Source organism: Coenobita brevimanus, chromosome 69 (genome assembly GCF_032717465.1).
Source record: "Coenobita brevimanus isolate Jiangsu-jjx chromosome 69, ASM3271746v2, whole genome shotgun sequence".
NCBI classification, from domain to species: Eukaryota; Metazoa; Arthropoda; class Malacostraca; order Decapoda; family Coenobitidae; genus Coenobita; species Coenobita brevimanus.
In genome coordinates this window covers 9,606,717-9,628,108 of record NC_137022.1, presented here as the reverse complement: position 1 = coordinate 9,628,108, position 21,392 = coordinate 9,606,717, and the positions used below count along the sequence as shown (strand labels likewise).

The 21,392-nt window shown below is 41.5% G+C and overlaps 1 protein-coding gene across 1 annotated transcript in view; it reads left to right on the top strand.

The window, feature by feature from the left end:
* LOC145406132 (carbonic anhydrase 2-like) overlaps window positions 1–21,392 on the top strand; it is a 70,954-nt gene that overhangs the window by 32,573 nt on the left and 16,989 nt on the right. The window contains exons 2-7 of the mRNA XM_080277332.1: window positions 6,092–6,136; window positions 7,442–7,603; window positions 8,732–8,870; window positions 10,190–10,362; window positions 12,213–12,370; window positions 13,000–13,086. Of these exons, the coding sequence (XP_080133458.1) occupies window positions 6,092–6,136; window positions 7,442–7,603; window positions 8,732–8,870; window positions 10,190–10,362; window positions 12,213–12,370; window positions 13,000–13,086 (764 nt within the window). The remainder of the gene's footprint in view (window positions 1–6,091; window positions 6,137–7,441; window positions 7,604–8,731; window positions 8,871–10,189; window positions 10,363–12,212; window positions 12,371–12,999; window positions 13,087–21,392) is intronic.

Here is a 21,392-nt window from a genome sequence, read left to right as displayed (position 1 = left end):
ACCAGCAGCACGACATGAGGCTCTTACTGCTCATCGTCATCACCACACTCTATCTCCCTCCACCTGCTCAGTCTGTCCTGGCACAGCGGTATAAATCTCCACTCAAGTCAGACTTAACATTTAAACGTAAGTTGACATCACGACTAATTTCACCAATAATACCCAGTGCTTTCGAAGGTTGACTTGAGGTATCTGAACTGAACATGTTTTCGGATCATGATGTGTGATTTGACTTTTTCTCCTTATGACAGCGTGTGCTTTCTTTTGTGGCACTGGATGAGCTTGCCTCTGATATGAAACACATGACAGCCTACCGAATAATTATTTCCAGTAAGAACCAGTGGAGTTTGAAACTTATTTTTTTTTCACAATTGTCTAGAAGTTTCGTGTCTTTTGTTTAGAACATCAGAATATTTAACTGATATCGCCAATTCATTATTATTATATATTGTGTGTGTGTGTGTGTGTGTGTGTGTGTGTGTGTGTGTGTGTGTGTGTGTGTGTGTGTGTGTGTAACGCTAAGCTACCAGTGTGTCATGCCTATGTTACTGCTTTTCAGATTCAGTCTCTGCGCCATTATTTTGCGCCTCTGTTCTAGCGCAGTGATAGAGGTGAGATGCAAAACGGTGACTGCTTTAATGCCTGGGCTACTAAATGTTGTTCTCTGAAGGAATGTCAGAAAGCACGACTGCATTTCTGGGGGGTTCTGCACTTCCCTAGAATAATAAGTGTCTTGTGTACTGAGGTTTTACGGGCTCTTCAAATTTGTATGTTACTATACTCTTTTTTTTTTTTTTTCCTTAATTTGCCCCAATTTTTCCTCCTTTTGCATCTTTTCCCACTTAGGTCGGTGGATAAAAACGATAATACAAAGGCTCCACATACCTTCCATAGCCCTTCTTCGTGACTACCGTCATTTTCAAGTGTTAATCTGTTTTTACATCTCAGCATTCAAGATGGAGAGAAGGCAATATTAGGCCAGGTTACGGAAAAGTAGCATAGAGCTCCTAGTTCCTGCTTCGGCCTCTTATTGGTGTTCATTTTTTGTCTGTGCAGTGACGTAATGTGACGATAATGTGGGTGTTCTGCAAATGATCCGTGTCTGGGGTTATTGTTGGTGGTGGTTTTTGTATGTACGGTATACTGTATACTATTAGCTTGGAGGTGGCGATCACCTTCATCATTACTATCATAATTTTCAGCCATCATCATCATCATCAGAAGCAGCTGCAAGTTATTAGGTATAAGACATATCAGCATTCATATTTTATAGAGTTTTAAGTAATTCTGATGCAGTCTGTAAGGTTTTGAATATATAATCACATCAGTCCTGAACTTCCCTTTTTCTTTTTTCTGCCTGACAATTATATGCGGTTTTTGAGGGATCCCGTTGGATTGAAGGGGTTCGAAGTAGCCTAATGTCTAATTCCTTATAACAAGATGAACACATTTTACAGCATCGAAGTGTAATCAGTGTTCAACGGGGAGAAGAGCGACGTAAAGGATATTCCACACTATGACCCGTCACTGACTTATATTTGATGAACGTTGATAAATGTTTCCTTATTTTTCAGATAAAAAATGATGCTGGCTGTATAGTTTCATTTCATTATAGGCCTACTTATATTAAACAGAGAAACGGTAATTGTTGTTTTACTTGACAAGGTTGATTGAAAACTTTTGTAGATATTCATTATAGTCAATTACCATTTCAAATTTGAAATCACAGTGGAACAGAAGGCACCTGTGTTTCCAAAGTAATAACCGAAATCGCTTATAAGGTACTGATATCTTGGTTATCAAAACCTTAATCTCCCAAGATGTATACTTCTGCAGAACACGCACGGAATCGTTGGATAACGTGTTTGACTTTTTTATCAATATAATTTAAGAAGTTCCAGAGGACAAAGGACTTCTTTCCGTAGGCAACTTTGATTTAGAGCAGAAATATATATATATATATATATATATATATATATATATATATATATATATATATATATATATATATAAATTTTTTGACCAGAGGATTGATTGTTGCGCATTCCTAACCACATAAGAACATATTGAACTAGAGGGCCACTCAGTGAGGCGTATCTCCGACAATCTACCTATCTATATACCTTGGCTGCTTCCCCCAAGGAAAGGGAGGTAACCGAGACAGGACGACACACTCCCCATTTACTCATTCATTCAAACACATACATTCGCATCTTAGCCCCAAAGGGGAGAACGGACAGATCCTCACCGCACCACACCGCACAAGGGTCAACTGTGCAATGTAATCAGTGACATCCGCAGCAGGGCCCGACAGCAGAACTGGTTTACCCCTGCTACATCATAACAGACCCATCCCCTTACCTGCACCTGACCTGACTAGCTGATCAGACCAAATGCGGGAGAATATTCCCTCAGGGCTGCGTCATCACTTATTCATTCACAATTTCTCTCTATTTCTGTCACGCACAGCCACTCTTCCTTGCTCAACAGACATCCCTCTCGCATCCAGCGCTCTCTTCACACTGTCCATCCATTCTATTCGTGGTCTTCCTCTCAGCCTTACACCTCTCACATCAGATCTAGTTATCTTTTTCACCAATCGCTCATTATCCATTCTCTCAATATGCCCAAACCATCGCAACACCCTCTCCTCAACTCTACCAGCCATCTCCCGAACAACTCTCCAGTTCTTTGCATTTCCTCATTTCGCACTCGATCCATACGCTTCACTCCACACATACTTCTCAGACACCTCATCTCCATTACATTCAAACTTTTCCTCTCTACTACACCCATATTCCATGTTTCAGCCCCATATAACGCAGTCGGTACCACAACACCCTCATACAGCCTTCTCTTTACATCCATTTTAAGCGAACGACATCTAAACACTTTTTTCATTGCTCCCAACACCTTTCCTACTTCATTTATTCTAAACTTCACTTCTGCATCTATTCTTCCATCCACAGCAACATGTGACCCTAGATATTTAAAACACTCTACCTCCTCAAGCAACTCGTCATTCAAAACTATATTCATCCTCCTACCATCTACCAACCTAGTACACTTCATCACTTTACTCTTATTCTCATTTACTTTCAATTTCCTCCTTTCACACACCCTTCCAAACTCCCCTACCAACTGTCTCAATCTCTCCTCTGAATCAGCCACCAGTGCAGTATCATCTGCAAACAGCAGCTGCTTCAGATTCCACTCTCCACCATCAACATTCACCGGACTCATACCTCCACCTAAAACTCTTGCATTCACCTCCCTTACAACACCATCCATGTAAATATTAAACAACCAAGGTGACATCACACATCCCTGTCGCAGCCCCACTCTCACGAGAAACCAATCACTCACAGCATTTCCCACTCTTACACACGCTCTACTTTTTACATAAAAACTTTTCACCCCTTTTAGTAACCTACCATCAAGTCCATACAATCTTAAAACAGTCCACAAATCCTCCCTATCAATTCTATCATACGCTTTCTCTAAATCCATAAATGCCCAAAACACATCCTTGCCTTTCGCTAAATACTTTTCACACACTTGTCTCACAGCAAACACCTGATCTATGCATCCCCTCCCTCTCCTAAAGCCACACTGCTCATCACCAATCACTCCCTCTGTACCCTCTCTAACTCTCATAGTTAACACTCTACCATACACCTTACCTACAACACTCAACAGACTTATACCCCTAAAGCTAGTACATTCATACTTATCACCCTTGCCTTTATACAACGGGACCACACAAGGACTTGCCCAGTCAATTGGCACCATACCTTTCACAAAGCACACATTCAACAATCTTACTAACTAGTCAACAATAGTCACTCCACGATCCTTTAGGCATGCCATAGCACACCCATCCATACCTGCAACTAACCCTGTTTTCATCTCCTTTACTACCTTCTCCACTTCCTCCTTCATGATCAAAGAATCATTCAACTCTTCCAACACATTTATTCCTTGCACCCTTCTATCCGCCATAATCTCAGCCACCCTCTCCTCCTCTACATTTAACAATCTTTCAAAATACTCTGCCCATCTCTTCCTTACTGCATCCATCTCAGTTAACATCCTTCCATCCTCTGCTTTTACTCGTTCTTCCTTCCCAGACTCTCCCTTTCGCACCCTTTTCACCTCCTTCCAAAACATTTTCTTATTCTGTTGAAAATTCTCTGTCAGCCGCCTACCCCACCTCTCATCTGCTGCCACTTTAGCATCACGCACAGCGCTTCTCGCCCTATTCTTCTTTTCCTTATACCTTTCATATGACATCTCAGCCTTCCTCTGCAGCCACACCTCATATGGACGTCTCTTCTCAGCAACAGCCATACTTACTTCCTCGCACCACCATTCACTTCCTTTTCTTACACCACCACCCACACGTCTCACACCACACACCTCTTCTGCATGCCCCACCACAGCACTCTTAAACAACTGCCATTCCTCCTCCACACTGCCATTTTCCCGATCTTTCACTGCGTTCCACTCATCTTTCAATTTCTCCTGATACTCTATCTTTTTCTCTCTTTTATCCAACTCACTCACTTTCAAATCCTCCCTGCCACACCTAACCCTCCTAGCTCTCACCCATCTCTTACCTACTCTTAACTTTCCCTCCACCAGGTAGTGGTTAGACATACCTCCACCCTCCCCTCTCAGAACTCTCACATCCAACAATATTCCTATTACATTCCTAGACACAACCACATAGTCCATCAAAGCTCTATCAACAACCCTTGCACCCTCCTGTCTCACCCCTGTATTCTTATAAATATCTTTCTTCTCAAACAGCGTATTTCCAATTACCATCTCTCGCTCAACACACATCGCTATCATTCGTTCCCCATTTTCATTTCTTCCAGGCACACCATGCATACCAACTACACCTTCAACTGCTACATTTCCCACTCTAGCATTCAAATCTCCCATCATTATCACATTCACATTCGCTCCAAAACTCTGCAGACACTCATCAACATCATTCCAGAAAGACTTCCTCTCTTGTTCATCCCTTTCACTACCAGGCCCATATGCACTCACAAACAACCACAACTCATGTTCAAATTTCGCTTTCACCCACATCAGTCTCGATGACACCTCCTTTCATTCAATCACACACTACTGTACTTCCGGACTCACCAACAAGGCCACACCGTCTCTTGCCCTTCCTCTATCAACACCTGACAATCTTCCATTCACACTTTCAAACATAGACTCATCCTTCCCTTTCATCTTCGTTTCACTCAAAGCTAACACATCCAACTTTCTTCTCACAAACATTCTCCCAATCTCCTCCCTTTTAGCCTCAATCGTACTACATCCACGCACATTCATAGACCCAGTCTTCAGGGTACGGGGATAACTCCATCCCCCATCCCTTTCACTGGCCTGTCTCTTTTTAGGAACTAAAAAACAGAGGAGGGGGTCCCTAGTCCCCTCACCCCGCCCCTTTTAGTCGCCTTTTACGACACGCAGGGAATACGGTGGCAGTATTCTTCCTAACACAACCTGGCTGCAGAGTACTGGTACCACCCCATAGTGCGGCCAGATTGTGTCCCCCCCCCGCCACAAGGGGGGGGGACACAAGGGCAACGTAATTTCCAAACCACTCTTCAGAATGCGTTAGGGGTTCTCATTACTGATTAAGGTTTCACAAAAAGTGTTTCCTGGATCCAGAATATGTAATACTATAGGGATCGTTCCTAGAAGTTAATCGGTTGTTTCCCGCGACATGGGCTATCTACCCACCAAATTTGGCCTAAATATCTCTTTCAATTTTGGAGTAATCTTGCTGACAGACAAACAAACAAACAAGCAAACAGGGGTGAAAACATACCCTCCATTTTGGAGAGAACTACGTTCAGTGTATCAAAGTAGTGGTTTAGATATCTAAGAATAGTAACTTCCTTAATGGATTAGTTTCAAGCAAAAAAATAAAAAATAAATAAATAAATAACAAATAAACAAAATTTTATCCTCCCGAACTCGCATCACAAGAATATGTCAGTCTTGGCGTGAATTACACCTCCAAGAAAAACTAATGTCCGTGCCTCTTGCCTCCCATCCACAGGTGAGGAGGATGTGGTATTCGTCTGGAGCTACAAAGGTCACACCGGTAAGTAACAAAGTATGTGTCAAGAACTATCCAAAGAAAACTCTTAGCAACAAATATGAACAAAAAGCTGGTTGGAATGATGTTGCAATCAACTGACTTAATGCAACAAACTGCCTTGAGCCAGCAATGAACTTAACTTAAAGCTAGGACATTACTAGATAGGTTTTACTGCTTGTAAGATGGCAGTGAAGGTGGCTGATTGCAAACTTAGATGAAAGATAGTGTCTTACGCTGAGCTTGGAGAGGTGATGTTTGACTTGCTATCTCTTATGAGAGACAGTGAGGTTACCCTAATATTCCTGTAACACAGCCTTCTTGGAAAACGCTTTAAAAATTGGCGAGAGTCGTCTGCAAAGGTTAAAAAAAGGAGGTAATAAAAAAGCAAATACAAAAGTGCTAGATCCGGGAGCTACATATTCCACGGGGGTTGAGCGCCACGTTTCCGAAAATAGCAAGTGACTGACAGTCTGGTTCTTAGATAATATATTCCAGAATCTAAAAAAAAGTAAGTTTTCCATAAGTCAACAGATGGTTATGAAAACACTTTCATAGCTACAGCAGCACCACGTCCTGAGCCACATGCCCGATTATGCGTGTCCGGGGAAGTATTCGCATTCATTTATAGGCAACCTGGATCGTGTACACCTCCAAAGAGTGGGCGGCTGTCCCACTTCCCTTCCCGCATAGAGGGTATGTGGAAATAAGATGGTCCAGGCCTGCATCATCTCAGACAAACAAACAAAATCATAGATCATAGGGAGGAAGGAGCAAAGAGGGTCCCAAGGGAGGAGATGAGAGTCGGTTAAGGGGGATGGAGCGAGGTTTAGGCTTAGATTTTTATTTTTTAGCCGCATTTCGGAGTGCGTGAATAAATAGGAATGGTCGTGGAGACATACAAGTGGTAATGCTTCAAAGTTAAACTTCTGGATGAGAGATTCTGGCATTACACAAACCTTTCAATTATGTTCCTAGTGACAGGATTCAAAGAAAAGATACGAAGCATGACCTGAAAGCAATCTGTGTTGACCTGAATCGATCTCTTGTGCATGTGGGTGACCTGAACTGTTTGTAAAGGACGGGAAAGACCTGATGCAACTTAGGGGAAAAATATTGTTTATTATGGGTAAATTCTCAGGGACTTACTTTTTCCAGCTCTCATGACTCCCATTTTTCTTCTCTCTCTCTCTCTCTCTCTCTCTCTCTCTCTCTCTCTCTCTCTCTAACACACACACACACACACACACACACACACACACACACACACACACACACACACATCTACTGATTTACTGTATCACCTTTCAGGTCCGGAGCATTGGGCAGAGCATTACCCATCTTGTGGAGGTCAGAGCCAGTCTCCCATTGAGCTCTTCAACAGGCCACCGATGAAGGAATGGAATCCCTTCCAGTTCTATTACTACTATGTTACGCCAACATCAGTTACAGTCACGAATACTGGAGACTCAGGTACGCCTATACTGCTTTTACTCTAACCGGATCTAAAACTGCCATCTCTCCATCTTGAATGCTGAGTTTCAAAAACATAATAGCACTGAAATGTGATACTAGTCACGAAAAAGTGCTATGGAAAGGAGGTAGAGGCGTATAAGTACCTCTTGCCTCTTGCCACCAATAATCTAAGTGAAAGAAGCTGTAAAAGGACGAAAACCTTGGCCAGGTTAATGTAAAAAGGTATAATTCTTTCTTCATTGGGTTGTGAAATCCTTTGAGGTGTCCTAGGTTATTCATTACGGCTAATTTTTATACTCTGAAGATTATGGTCAGTTTGTTTTCATCTGATAGCGATCTCGAATTCTTTCTGATCCTTCGACTTTTTTGTGTGTGTCCGACTCTGGTCAAAGGCTTCAGGGCCTGTCCAAAGGCCCAGCAGCCCTCCTACACACCACGTGTCACCACTTCGGCGCTAACACTCATCGTCCATATTGAATACATGCTAGGGCTGTCTCATACAGGACTGGTGTATTGGTGTTAGCGGGGGTAGTTTTACGACATGTCGGCGGGTCTTCTGGTAGATCAGTAAAGTCTGCCTTTTATGAAATTCAAATCCTTAAACTGTTCCCTGCCCCAGCCGGGGTTCAATCCTGGGTCCATTAGGACTGCAGGCCGCCTCTCTACCGATCCAGCCACCGCTTCCCCCAAGTGTAGCCTCATAAAAGGGTTGATTTGACCAGTCACCAAGGAGGCTTATTCCCACCTCATTAATAAGGCCTAACGAATTTCGTGCCACCACAGCATAATATTTAACTTGTGTGAAATATCCAGTTCCATCAAACGAAAACGAACTAACTATGAAAATGCTTCCTCAGCCAATTTTGCTAATGTTTGCAGCACGACACATTCTGCTGTTCTCAGCTTCTCACTTGGTTCGTACGTAAACTACTGTAATCTAATCAGGAAATGCTGACGCGCAGATTGCCATCCACATTTTTATCAGCAGGAGTAATGACTTCATACACGTAGGTTTGGAGGGCAATATTTTAGAATTAATCAATTAATAAACTACAAAGATTCTTCAATAAGCTTTCCAAATCGATTATTCACATTAAAAAATAACACGTATTTCTTTACTGGCAGTCATGGTCACGATGGACATGCCGAACAGACCCTATGTGCTTGGCGGGAATCTCGACGGCGCATATGAGTTCGTGCAGCTTCACTTCCACTGGGGTTCCAATAACACCGTTGGCTCAGAGCATACGATCCAGCACAACAGGCAAGTTGGGAGTTAGACGGTGATAAGGGTGGAGCATGGCGGTGGTTGAGGTGGAATTTTGTGGCGGTTAGCGTACAGTTTTGCTGTAGCTAGGATGGAGTATGGCGGTGGTTGGGGTGGAGTATAGCAATGATTTTATTTTTTTTTATGTTAAGAAGAAGGAACCAAAGGCCACGAGCCCGCAAACCTGTTCCTTCCAAGAGAAAAACAAAATACAAGAGAGAGCCAAATTCAAGATCCGATCATTTCGAGATGCCTGGACACACTGCGTTTGAAAGACTGGAGATCATAGCTAGCAGGAAATACAGACAGAGGGAGACAGTTCCAGAGTTAAAACGTTGCATAAATGAAGGACTGGGAGTACTGTTTAACTCTCGCATTAGAGAGTTGGACAGAAAAGGGATGAGAGTTTGCTGCTAGACTGGTGTTAAGCGTCCGTGGGGTGGGGTATGGAGAATGGCAGTGGTTAAGGTGGACTATAGCAGTGGTTAAGGTGAAGTATGGAGGTATTTAGGGTGAAGTATGGTAGCGACTAGGATGGAGTCAGGCAGAGGTATGGAAGAAGGGGTAAGGCAGTAGTAAGAGAGTGATCAGGTCAGAGTTGGGGTGTTGTTAGGCAATAAAGTTCTTGAAGCAGGAGAGGATGAAGGATGACAGGCAAGAGGGAAGTGAAACAAGGAGGTTGAGCTTAGACTACCCTGAGAAGGCGTGGGACAGTGCATGGCAGACAGGGATGAATCGGTGAACAATGGTTAGCGCGGCCCCACGATGGAAACAAAGGGATGAGGCAGTGTGATAACGGAGGCAGAGGATTAAGTGTGATGACAGGAGGAGAAATAATGGAAACCACGAGACGAAACACTTTGATATATAGAGAAGGACACAGATTAAGTATGCTGGCATGAGGAGAAATGAAAGAAATAAAAGGAAAATACAGAATGGTAGAGGAGGCAAAAGATACGTATGATGACAAGGAAAGAAAGAAAAAAAAAGGATGAGACAGTATGATAGAACAGTTAGAGGATGTCTTCCTCTCAGATGGACATAAAACTTAAATTAATGGACTAAAATAGCATGTGAGAGAGAGAGAGAGAGAGAGAGAGAGAGAGAGAGAGAGAGAGAGAGAGACAGTCAGACAGACAGACAGAGACAGAGACAGACAGACAGACAGACAGACAGACAGACAGAGACAGAGACAGACAGACAGACAGACAGACAGAGACAGAGACAGACAGACAGACAGACAGACAGAAAGACAGACAGTCAGGGGGATGGGGGCAGAGAGACAGAAAATAATACTGCTTGTGCTCTGCTCTCAGGTACCCGTGCGAGGTCCACCTGGTGCATTACAAGAAGATTTACAACGACACAGCAACGGCCATTTTGTACGAGGACGGTCTGGCGGTACTGGGGGTTATGTTTACCATCTCTGAGGAAGACAACCCAGCACTCGCAGGACTTATAACAGGGCTTGCCAGCGTCACCCAGCCAGGTGATATTTTGTGCTGTTATGTTTACCACGGAATTTGATGCTTTGTGAGATGTAAACCTCTAATTGTACTTCTATTAGTCAAATTCAGAACTGGTGTGTCTCATCTCTGATAAGCTTATATGTATCACATAAGAAAATTCTGCTTAGATTTACTGCTAACCTCTGTTCGATTGTTTCTTAACAAGAAGCGGTGCCAAGGCACAGCAAACCCGTCCCCGGCGGTCATTTTAGTGCTGACGTATAAACACAGCAAGATATCTAGTCAAAGATGTCACATATCAAATTTGGGGTAAATCGAGAGAAAATGGACTATTTAATGCCAATTTGAAATTTTAGGCCTGACCCACTTGACACTGACCCCTTACCGCTAACTGGGGGGTGACCTCCCCTGATGTAATGAGGCATGCAATAGGATGCAATTTTGAAAGATGCACCTTTAGGTTATGGTTTCATGTCGATATGACGAATCCGAAAGAAGATATGGCGAGAGATTTTTTTTTTTTTTTTTACATTTTCTAATTACATTTTTTATGGACCTACAGCCTGGGTCTGGGCTCATTTTGGCTCAAAATTTAATCAGTTGATCAGAAAGTCATAGCCCATCATCCCGGTAATTTTAGTCAACATCGCACCAGTAGTTTTTGCATAAAGTTGTTAACAGACAGACAAACAGACAGACAAACCGAGTCAAAATAATACCCGTCCCCTAGCCCCTCCAGGGCACTACGTCCAGTCTATATCATTACATATATGTGTCTCATTCAGAGGGCTGATTGGAGATATAAATCTATCTATATATCTGTCTGTGTATCTCTCTATCTATATATCTTATCTCATCAGCCATTTGAGTGTCCACTGCAGGACCAGCCTATCCCGACCGAAGTGGGGATGATACAGCCACTGTATCTCTACACAGTGGCTTAAGCTGTCTGGTAGAGACTGTACGTAGAGTGAGAAGTGCTTGTAAGTGTGTTGTGTTGGAGTGGCTTTGGATGTGTGTGTAGTCTGTGAACCAAGTGTAATCAGCCCGCGCAAGCCGGCTGAGTGCAACCATACTTTACAGTATGCAACACTGGTTCAACCACAGCACCCCTTGTGTCCGCCAATGCAGAACGTGGCATGAAGAACGCTCCCAAAGCTTATTACCCTGGCCGGGAGAGAACCCTTGCTCTTCAGTGTACGAAAACTCACACTTTGCCACTGTACCACAGAGGCTCCATCTCTCTCTCTCTCTCTCTCTCTCTCTCTCTCTCTGTATATATATATATATATATATATATATATATATATATATACTGTATATCTATCAATCTATCTATCTATAGCCCGACGCCCTAATCCCGCAAAGGGTGGCCGCAGACAAAACGCCTCCAAGTCGCTCTGTCACCCACCATTTGACTACCCTCCTCCCAACTCACCCCCCCCCTCCCTCATATACCTAGCAACTCCATCCCTCCACCTCATCTTCGATCTACCCCTCCCTCTCCCTCCCTCCACCTCACCTACATACACCCTCTTAGTCAGTCTTTCATTCTCCATTCTCTTCACATGTACAAACCACCTCAGTGTATTTCTCCTAATCTTCTCAACCACATCCACATCCACCCCACAACGCTCCTTCACTTCTTCATTCGTCAACCTGTCCCTCCACGTCACTCCACATGCTCCTCTCAAGTAGTAAATAGATAGATAGATAGATAGATAGAGATATATAGAGATATATACAAGAGAGAGAGAGAGAGAGAGAGAGAGAGAGAGAGAGGGAGAGTTACATAGTATTACATGCTTTCGTTATTTCCGTGAAGATATGGACAAGCCCAATTCCTTCACATTCGTTGCTTTACCATCAGGTCAAGCGATCACCATTCAGCCCTTCCCGCTGTCGACCTTCCTACCCAATAAAAGGAAGAAGTTCTACCGCTACCAAGGCTCGCTGACCACACCGCCCTGCAACGAGGTGGTAGTGTGGACGGTCTTCAAAAACAAACTGAAGATATCGGCTACACAGGTGAGGAGATAAGAGTAAATAATTGTATTCTCCTATACTCTTTTTACTCTAAATTGGCCTAAAATTGCCATCTCTCCATCCTGACTGCTTAGCTGTAACAATAGATTAACATTCGCGTATCATTCCACTCACTGGGAAGTTCTGTGGAAAGGATGTAGAGCTGTAGCATTGTCTGTTCTGCTTTCTGTATACTGTAGCCTGCAAAAAAGACGAAGATCTGGGCCAAGTTAGTGCAAAAAGGCTATAGTGACAGTTTACACCTACCCTTACTCTCTCCATTATAAATCTTTTCTGCTGTCTTTAGTGCTCGAACATAATCATAGTCCCTTCAGTACGATGATGTCTTTTCTGTTTTATCCTTGCCGCCACGAGATGTCTGTACTCTGCTTAGAAATGACTCTTTGAACTGGAGATGTCTGATATCATGTTCATTAAGCCCTTCACTAAAAGAGGTCTCCTTAGGTAGCAAGAATAAACAAACAGGGCTTCATCATAGTAAAGGGGTCAAACGCGTTTGCGTTACACCCAGGATTTTAAAAAATCTGGAATGGTAAGGGTTTTTCATAGCCGTATAAAATCGTCTGTGATTAGCAAAAATAAAATGGTGAAGTGTGGCTGTACCTCCACAGTTGGCGGCGTTCCGCAACCTGAAGTTCACCAACGGACACTCCATGGTTGACAACTACCGTCCTCTTCAGCCTCTCGGTACCCGCCAGGTGAGTTTTTTTTTTTTTTTTTTTTTTCAGGAGAGTTCGTTTTCCCCAGGTGAGTTTTTTTTTCCCCCCATGTGAGCTCTTTTTTCCCTAGGTGAGCTCTTTTCCCCAGGTGAGCTCTTTTTTCGTGGGTGAGTTTTTCCCCCAGGTAAATTCTTTTTCCCTGGTGAGTCCTTTTCCTCAAATGAATTCTTTCTCCCAGGTGAGTCCTTATTCGCAGGTGAGTTCTTTTTCACATGCACAGTTCCGTCCAGTTACGCGTTTACAAGTAGGCTTCAAGTTTCGAAAAAAACGTGGCATTGCTCTGCTTGTTTATGTTCGACTGGATTATACACTGCCTCTTTATAGGAGAAATAGTATGGAATAAGGAAGTTTGAACATTTATTTAAAAAGCCTTTGGGATTAAAAATACTAATAAACTTGAAACTTACCTATAATCATGGAACTGAAGGGGTAATGTGTAGGACTCTGGAGCTGGGTTCTAAAATATATGTAGCATCTATTTCTTGTCGAAGCTTAGATTTGTTTCGGTAGGAAGAACTGGAGACAAGGGAACATTTTGAACCCCCCCCCCCTCCCTTTTACTAGCTTGTTCTTCCTTAAAAAAAAAAAAAAAAAAAAGATGTAACGTACGATAATTTTCCTTCGTAACTATATTTTATTCTTAATTTAATTACTACAGTTATTTGTTGATTTATTTAATTAATGAAGGAATAACAAGAGACACGGGAAGACTTGGCACTCTCTTTGCCTTGTCCTTCCTGCAAGAACAGATTATGGTTATGTCAAGGAATCTACCATAAATATTTTCGAGAAGTTCACCCATGGATTACTGATATATTTTTATTGGTATTGATAACATTATCAAGTTCTTTAACGATAATGCTGTGACACGATCTAATTTTATGTTAGTGATATTACTGTCTAATGCCTGCAATCCCTGTTGCAGCTGCACTTCGCCAAATTGAAGTAGGATGCCGAACTGGTCATATCGTTATGGAGAGGATTCAAGACCATCATTAGAACCACCTTACTTCATCAGCTGTTTCCTTCCTCTGCTTTCTTTATAGTTTCTGTGGCTGTGAAAGTTTCCCAAGGTAGTACCTTAATTAGACTGTTGTCAATTGCGTTGAACAAAAATTACCTCTAAAGCGCCATTACCTACAAAATAAAATTTAAAATGGTAAAAGTCAGTCCCATACTACTCCTTTTTGGATGTCAGAGGTACCGAAGCAATAGGTTACCAAAGTCCAATAGACCAATCTCCATTCCTAGCAGCATTTTACTGATATAAAGCTTCTGGTCATCTCTGGAAAATTTAAACTGCTGCATATAAAACACAGCCTTGATCTTCGTCTCTAGGGTCTGCCTGTCTGCTAAGAACTGCTAAAAAATCAACTTCTAATGTAAATACACACACACACACACACACACACACACACACACACACACACACACACACACACACACACACACACACACACACACACACACACACACACACACACACACACACACACACACACTATCAATGTATCACATTAAACTCTTGAGAATATTTCTTACTTTACAATGTGTTTAATACAGTATTTGTATATTGCTGCTACTTACAGAGAGTACAGTAGTAAGGCAGCCAAATTGGTATTTTTCGTGTGCAACTGTGTGTTGAAATGGTATTGATTTTATTATGTAATCGCAAATGTTTGCCACACCGTTTTCAACAAACTATTTATCACTGTTGAAATCTGCTTCTTGTGTTGCTGCTGTTGCTTAGTTATCTGTCTTTGCTTGGTGTTTGCACTAGATTATAGGGAGTAACAGGACAGTCAGGGACAAATCCTACTACCTGTGCTACAGTGATTTCGAGTCTCCTAAGGGTCTGCCTCTGATCTTTGTCCCCCAGAATGTTAGAAGTCATTCAGTATGGTGATGTCTGTATTCATTTTTTCTGTTGCCAGACGATTTCAGTGAACTCTTTGAACTGTTGAGATTAGACATGACCTCTGTTTACCCCTTCAGTACTAGGGGCATTTCCTAAGTTTAAGAAAGCGTCTGGAGATAGCAAGAATAAGATAAAAGAAATACATTACGGGGTTCAAGTAGCTGATTTTTTTTTTAGGGTTATATAAGGTTTTCCGTTTGTGTGAAGGAGTGTCGAGTGTTTCGTTTGGTTTACTGTATAATCTGAGTGAACCTTGTGATATATTTTTTCATGCTACTGTTAGAATACTGTGGATGTGAACAGGTGGTGAGAGAGGGCAAAGGGATCCACTACGTCACCAGACTCCTGCAAAGAGAGAGAGAGAGAGAGAGAGAGAGAGAGAGAGAGAGAGAGAGAGGTGCTTGCGCTATGGGCTACGAACCTGCCTAGTAGACTTACAAGGGGAGATAGATAATAGTGTTCAAGCAATGTAGGGTGATACAATCAGCGTGATAACGGAGTGAAAAGATTTGCAGCGTATCCTTAACCCAGTAGGTTACGAGTTGGTCCACAGTTTTTCCCCTTGATCATAATTTGCCCGATGATTGATAGCGTTTAGTCGGTATTGTCGCCATTAGAGCCATGAAAAGCATTATGCGTAAGGGTATGGCAGTTTTAGGAGCAGCCCAGTTACAGGATAACATATAAATACGGGCAACAACCTAATTCCAAAGCTAGAAACGTAAATCTGGAAACATATACTTTGTCTTCCTTTAGTGTGGCTACATTAAATACAAGTGGGTGTAATATTTCAAGGTATTGTTTCAAAAGCCCAGTTAAGTGAGCAGGTGAATGTGAAATGAGCCTAACAAGCGACATGTCAACAAGGGGAACCAAAAGTCTTCACGTTCCGGTGCCGCCGACATGTCCAGATTTTCAATGGCCACGCTTGAACAGTCATTTGATATGGGTTAATGTGTAGTTGTTTGATTCTTTTTACTATATATATTTGATTTGATTTAGATTCATTGGTGATTTACCGGTGTAATATCTTGATGTTTACATTCTGGATGGTTATTATAATACAGAATTTCTTGTGAACTATGTGTTTCATAACCTCTTACCTTACAAATTATCAGTTTTAAATTCTCCTTCTACGACAGACAGTTAGGAGATAAATTCTGCCGCTGCCCAAGACCGACTGATGATAGAAGAAAGTATATATTGTGCTCTCGTGTGTCCAAACAGGCGTAATATACCAAGGGACGGGTAGCACTGAGGGACGAGGGATACCGACAGGGATGGAGAAAAGAGCGGGACAAAACAGAGGACAGTTGTAAAAAATACTGAGAGAAAAGAGAAAGAGTTAAATTTTGGATGAGATTTATAAAGCGTAGAGGAGGAGGATCATGTTTTTAGTACAGAGCAATGTAAATGGAAGGGAGGAAGAGTATGAGGATGAAGTAAGTATGAGGAGGAATATGATTTTGGAAGAAGACAAATTCGACGAGGAGGAATCTCATTTGATTAGTATTGATCAGTTAGCTTATGGATGTGCAGAGGAATGAAGCAGAGAAAATCTGAGCTCAAAATGGTACAGAATATTCAGTCGGTCACAGGCTGGAGTGAAACTTTCTCAAACAAAAGAATAAGAAATCCTGTTAATGAAGTCCTTGATTCAGTTTATACCATTTTCACCAAGATAAAATCATTCTCTCCATTAGATCTACTGTCTGTAAACGCTACTGGTATCTCTGCTTTGGGCTTGTCCTCAAGGTAAGTATACACCTCCCATATTTCTCTCTACCCTCTTAATACTTTCGCTCTCTTAACGACTAAATTGCCCAGACAACACTCTTTACGGACCATGAAATAAAAAGTCCTTATAGTTCTCCTTCACCCATTATTGTCCAGCCTGCGAAGTGAAGAACACAGTTGCCTTCTTAGCATTTTTGTAGCCTCGGGCATATTGGTGGTCTGCATCTGTCAATGGCAGTACTTCAGTCTTTATGAGTCATTAAGAATGACATCCAGTAACTTTATTAAAGCTCTGAGATTTCCTTGCTTTAATTGACATCGCTCTATTCAGAATAGTTTTATTTACTAACACGTTTAATTACTCATTATATTTTTTATTTACCTGTTTTGGTATATCATATCATGAGACGATTGTTGGCCTTGCAACAATCATGTTCTTGCCTCCCACCCGAATACCGCTGCTCCTGACGTCATCTCCACCTCTTACTCACACGGCCCCTTCAGACCGAGGCCTGGGTCTAGTGGGAGTAGAGGGGGAGAGGAGGAAGGCAGAGGAAGGAAGAGTGAAGAAGACGGATGTGGGGTAGGCAAAAATGGAGCGGGGAACGATAGGACAATGGATCGCCAGCGTCAGAAGTTCCTGAAGGCAGCGTTTAAAACACTCCGACGTAAGCATGGTGCTGAGGTTTTGGCACATGCCCAGCAGGAGTGGAAAAGAGCACAGGGAACTGGGAGACAGCGAGGGCTGGAGAGAATTGCAGAGGAAAGGGAAGATGAAACACAAGAAAAAATGATATGAATAAGGGAGTGATGGGAGAAAGAGGTTGACTATGTAAGGAGGGTGACTATGTAAGGGGCAAAAAACACCCAGGACGTAGATTAATAATAGCTCTTGAGGGGCCGGGGTGCAGAGGCTAATGTACTCAGAGTGCCCTAGGGTCCCGGGGGTGGCTGTCATCTGTGAAATCTTCACCCATAATGGTGTGCCAGTGGGTGAGAGCAGAGGGTGTATTAGTAACTCAATATCCGTATGGAGGTGTATATTAGCACATTCATGAGAGAGATGGAGTTAGAGTGGGTTTGACAGTCAGACAGAAATTGTCTTGTGTCCAGCTGGGACAGACGGGCAGAACTCAGGCACGACCATGGGCTTCTCGGTACTGGTGAGTAGAAGTATTTGAAGAATAGTCTTGCGGGAGAGTAACACAAGGTGAATAAGTGCCGTTAAAGTAAAGTAAAGTACCGGCAGTCTCTACTAGGAAAACCAGCATTATTATTTGGCGCGTATGTTCCAGGTCGTGGCGAATATTAATTAAGTGGTAGAATTAGCTTAGAGTAAGACTTATAATATTTAAGTGAACCTTTATCACTCACGGATGGTTGTCTAGTCTTTTGGATAAGTAGACTGAAGTCATATATGGCTATCAAGTTAAGTACTTAGTTGTTGTTAAGTCATAAATAAGCGATTGAGACTTCCCTTGTGCCGAGATGAGACTCGGGATATTAAGTTAATGTTATAGCTGTGTAACTTGTTTCTGAAGTAGTGTAACTACTCAGTAACAGATTGTTAAAAATTAAAGTAACAATTATTTCGGTGTTTTGTATTCTTAGTGTGGAACTGTTAATTTTTGGAAGTCCGGGTGGGAGTCTGGGGCAGAAAGGGATATTTAATATCTTGTTGTTCTAACCTACGAGGTTGTAGGCCCCCTCTGGGCTTGACTCCACACTCTCCGCTGATACTGTCACATGCTACCAACTATTCATTAGTGGCAGCCATTCACCGTACTTGGCGAGACTGAGTGCGAAGCATACCAAGGGTTATGTAGAGAGTGCAGGATACGACACGATATTATTCGGCTTCACAGGAAACCTTTTGTAGTGAAGGAGTTACGTGTATCAGCCTCTCCAGTACAAAGATGCCAAGTAATACAGAATCACAGTCTCTGCCAGGGATGGTTCAGGGATCGTTGCAAGTAAGGTAGCATCGTCGGCATTGGCTATTACCTTTTCTATACCAATCTGCATATCGCCAGTGTAAATCATAAACATTAATGGGCCCCGGTCATTACCCCGGGAAATCATGAAATGACATTTAATTATGTACCAGCCGTCTTACATTACAGTCTGATCGTTTATACACGATAGACTTGATAGAGACAGGCATGCGTTCCGAATCTGCCCTCACGGTATGGGGGATACAAGTTCAAAAAAAACACCACTATTCTCATTTCGTTAGCCAATATAGTCATTCCGTATTACCACAGCACAGAACAGTACCTCTGTGAAATGAAACGGAATATGGAACATGAAAAAAATTTTGCAAATTGGATTGCTGAAAAAGAAAATTATATATATATATATATATATATATATATATATATATATATATATATATATATATATATATATATATATATGTATATATATATATATATATATATATATATATATATATATATATATATATATATATATATATATATATATATATATACAGGGTGTCCCGGGAGTTGAGTCAAAAACTTTGGGAAATGATAGAGGAGGGAATTCTAAGGAAAAAACGTTATATGAACATGTGTTCAAATCTCAACCGTTACGGAGCTACAGTTCCTGATGACCTTATGGGCGAATTATGAAGACTATTTTCGCCCATAAGGTCATCAGTAATTGCAGCTCCATAACGGTTGAGATTTGGACACATGTTCATATAACATTTTTTCCTTAGAATTCCCTCATCTGTCATTTCTCAAAGTTTTTGACATAACTCTAGGGACACCCTATGTATATATATATATATATATATATATATATATATATATATATATATATATATATTGTTACATGGCCTATGATTTCATCATCCTTTGTATAATTCTAACGTACAGTATGCTGCATGTTTGATCACGATTCGCCTCGTGGCTTCCATAATGACCAAGCTTCCGTGTTCTACCTCACTCCCCCCCTTCTCCTCCCTTATAGTAGAGTAAGTCGTTCTTTCTGTTGTTCAGAGCAGGAGTGTCAACTCTTTGTCCTCTGTGCCTTCATTTGCGCGTCCTTCTTACAAGTAGTATCAAGCTCTGCCGGCCCCTATATAATGAGCTCAGTTTCTGCATTAATTGCCACTTAGATCTACTCCTCATTTTGTTCACATCTCTGTCCTCCTCTGTATACTTGTTATTATTTTTGTGAGTGCTCAGGAAGTCTCCAACCATCTAGCTGCTGTGTAATTTAAGTATAAGTGTCATTACATTTTTTTCTTGTACTATATAGCATAAGGTGTTAATTCGTAGGCCTGGTAAGGTTTTTGTGATTGGTGTAAAGTTTTTGCTGACAGCCAGTAGTAATAATATTTTGTATCTGTAATAATATATCTTGCATTAACTGAGCATTATCCGGTTTTCTCATTTTATCAGGGCTGACTTAGATAAATTTACTCTTGCTAATTTCGTGTTAATAGAGGCTATTGCAGTTGACCATATATTTAACCTGTTTTTTGCCATTACATTATCCTTATGAGTCCTGAATGTTAGTTGTTAGTTTGAGCATTAAACTTTAACTTGTAATTTTACCTAACTCTTTTGTTTTGGACCTGGAACGTTGCGGGACAGTAGTGATTTAGTATTCTCACTTGAAGTGTTCATTATCTCTCTCTGTTCCGTAACATAAATTTGGCGACCTCTTATCAGGATATTCAGGATATTATCATAAGGATATTGCTTGATATTTTGTGACTGTGATTTATTCATGATGTCTACTATTACTAAGCTTGATGAAGCCAAAGATTTTTTGTCAAATGTGCAAACAGTGTGTGATGTAGAAAACAGAACAAAGAATGAACTTAAGCTTGTTGCTCAACAATTGGGAATTGCTGTTCGCTCTCATCAGTCCAAAGGACAAATTGTTGACATGATTAATGAAAGCTTGTTTAATGTAACTCCTCCAGATGAGCAAACGCAGATTGAAATAGCTAAGTTACAGCTAGCCCTGCAGGAGGCTCGTGCTAAGGAGGATGAGTTTCAGGCATGTTCTAAGGAGGCACAGGCACAAATTGAAATTGCTAGGATTCAGGCAGACCATGAGTATCGCATTAAACAAGGTGGAACTGGATCATCTAGCTCTGATGATTTTGATGTGGCTAAAAATGTTAAACTTGTCCCTCCTTTTAATGAATCTGATTTAACAAAGTATTTTCAGTTGTTTGAGAGGGTAGCTACAGGTTTTAATTGGCCAAAAAAGTATTGGCCAGTACTCCTTCAGAGTGTTCTCACCGGTAAAGCTCAAGTAACTTATGCATCTTTGCCTCAGGATCAATCTGATAATTATGATGTAGTTAAGAGCTTGATTCTTAAGGCCTATGAGCTTGTTCTTGAAGCCTATAGAGTAAAATTTAGGACAACTTATAAGCAAGATAAGCAATCCCATGTTGAGTATGCAAAAATCAAAGAAGATCTGCTAGAGCAGTGGTTAAATTCTAAGAATGTAAATTCTGATTTTGATAAATTTAAGCAGATGATTTTGCTGGAGGACTTCAAAAGGTGTATTAATAATGATGTAAGCCTATATCTTGATGAGAAGAGAATAGATAATTTGTCTGATGCTGCAGTTTTAGCTGATGAATATGTTCTCACTC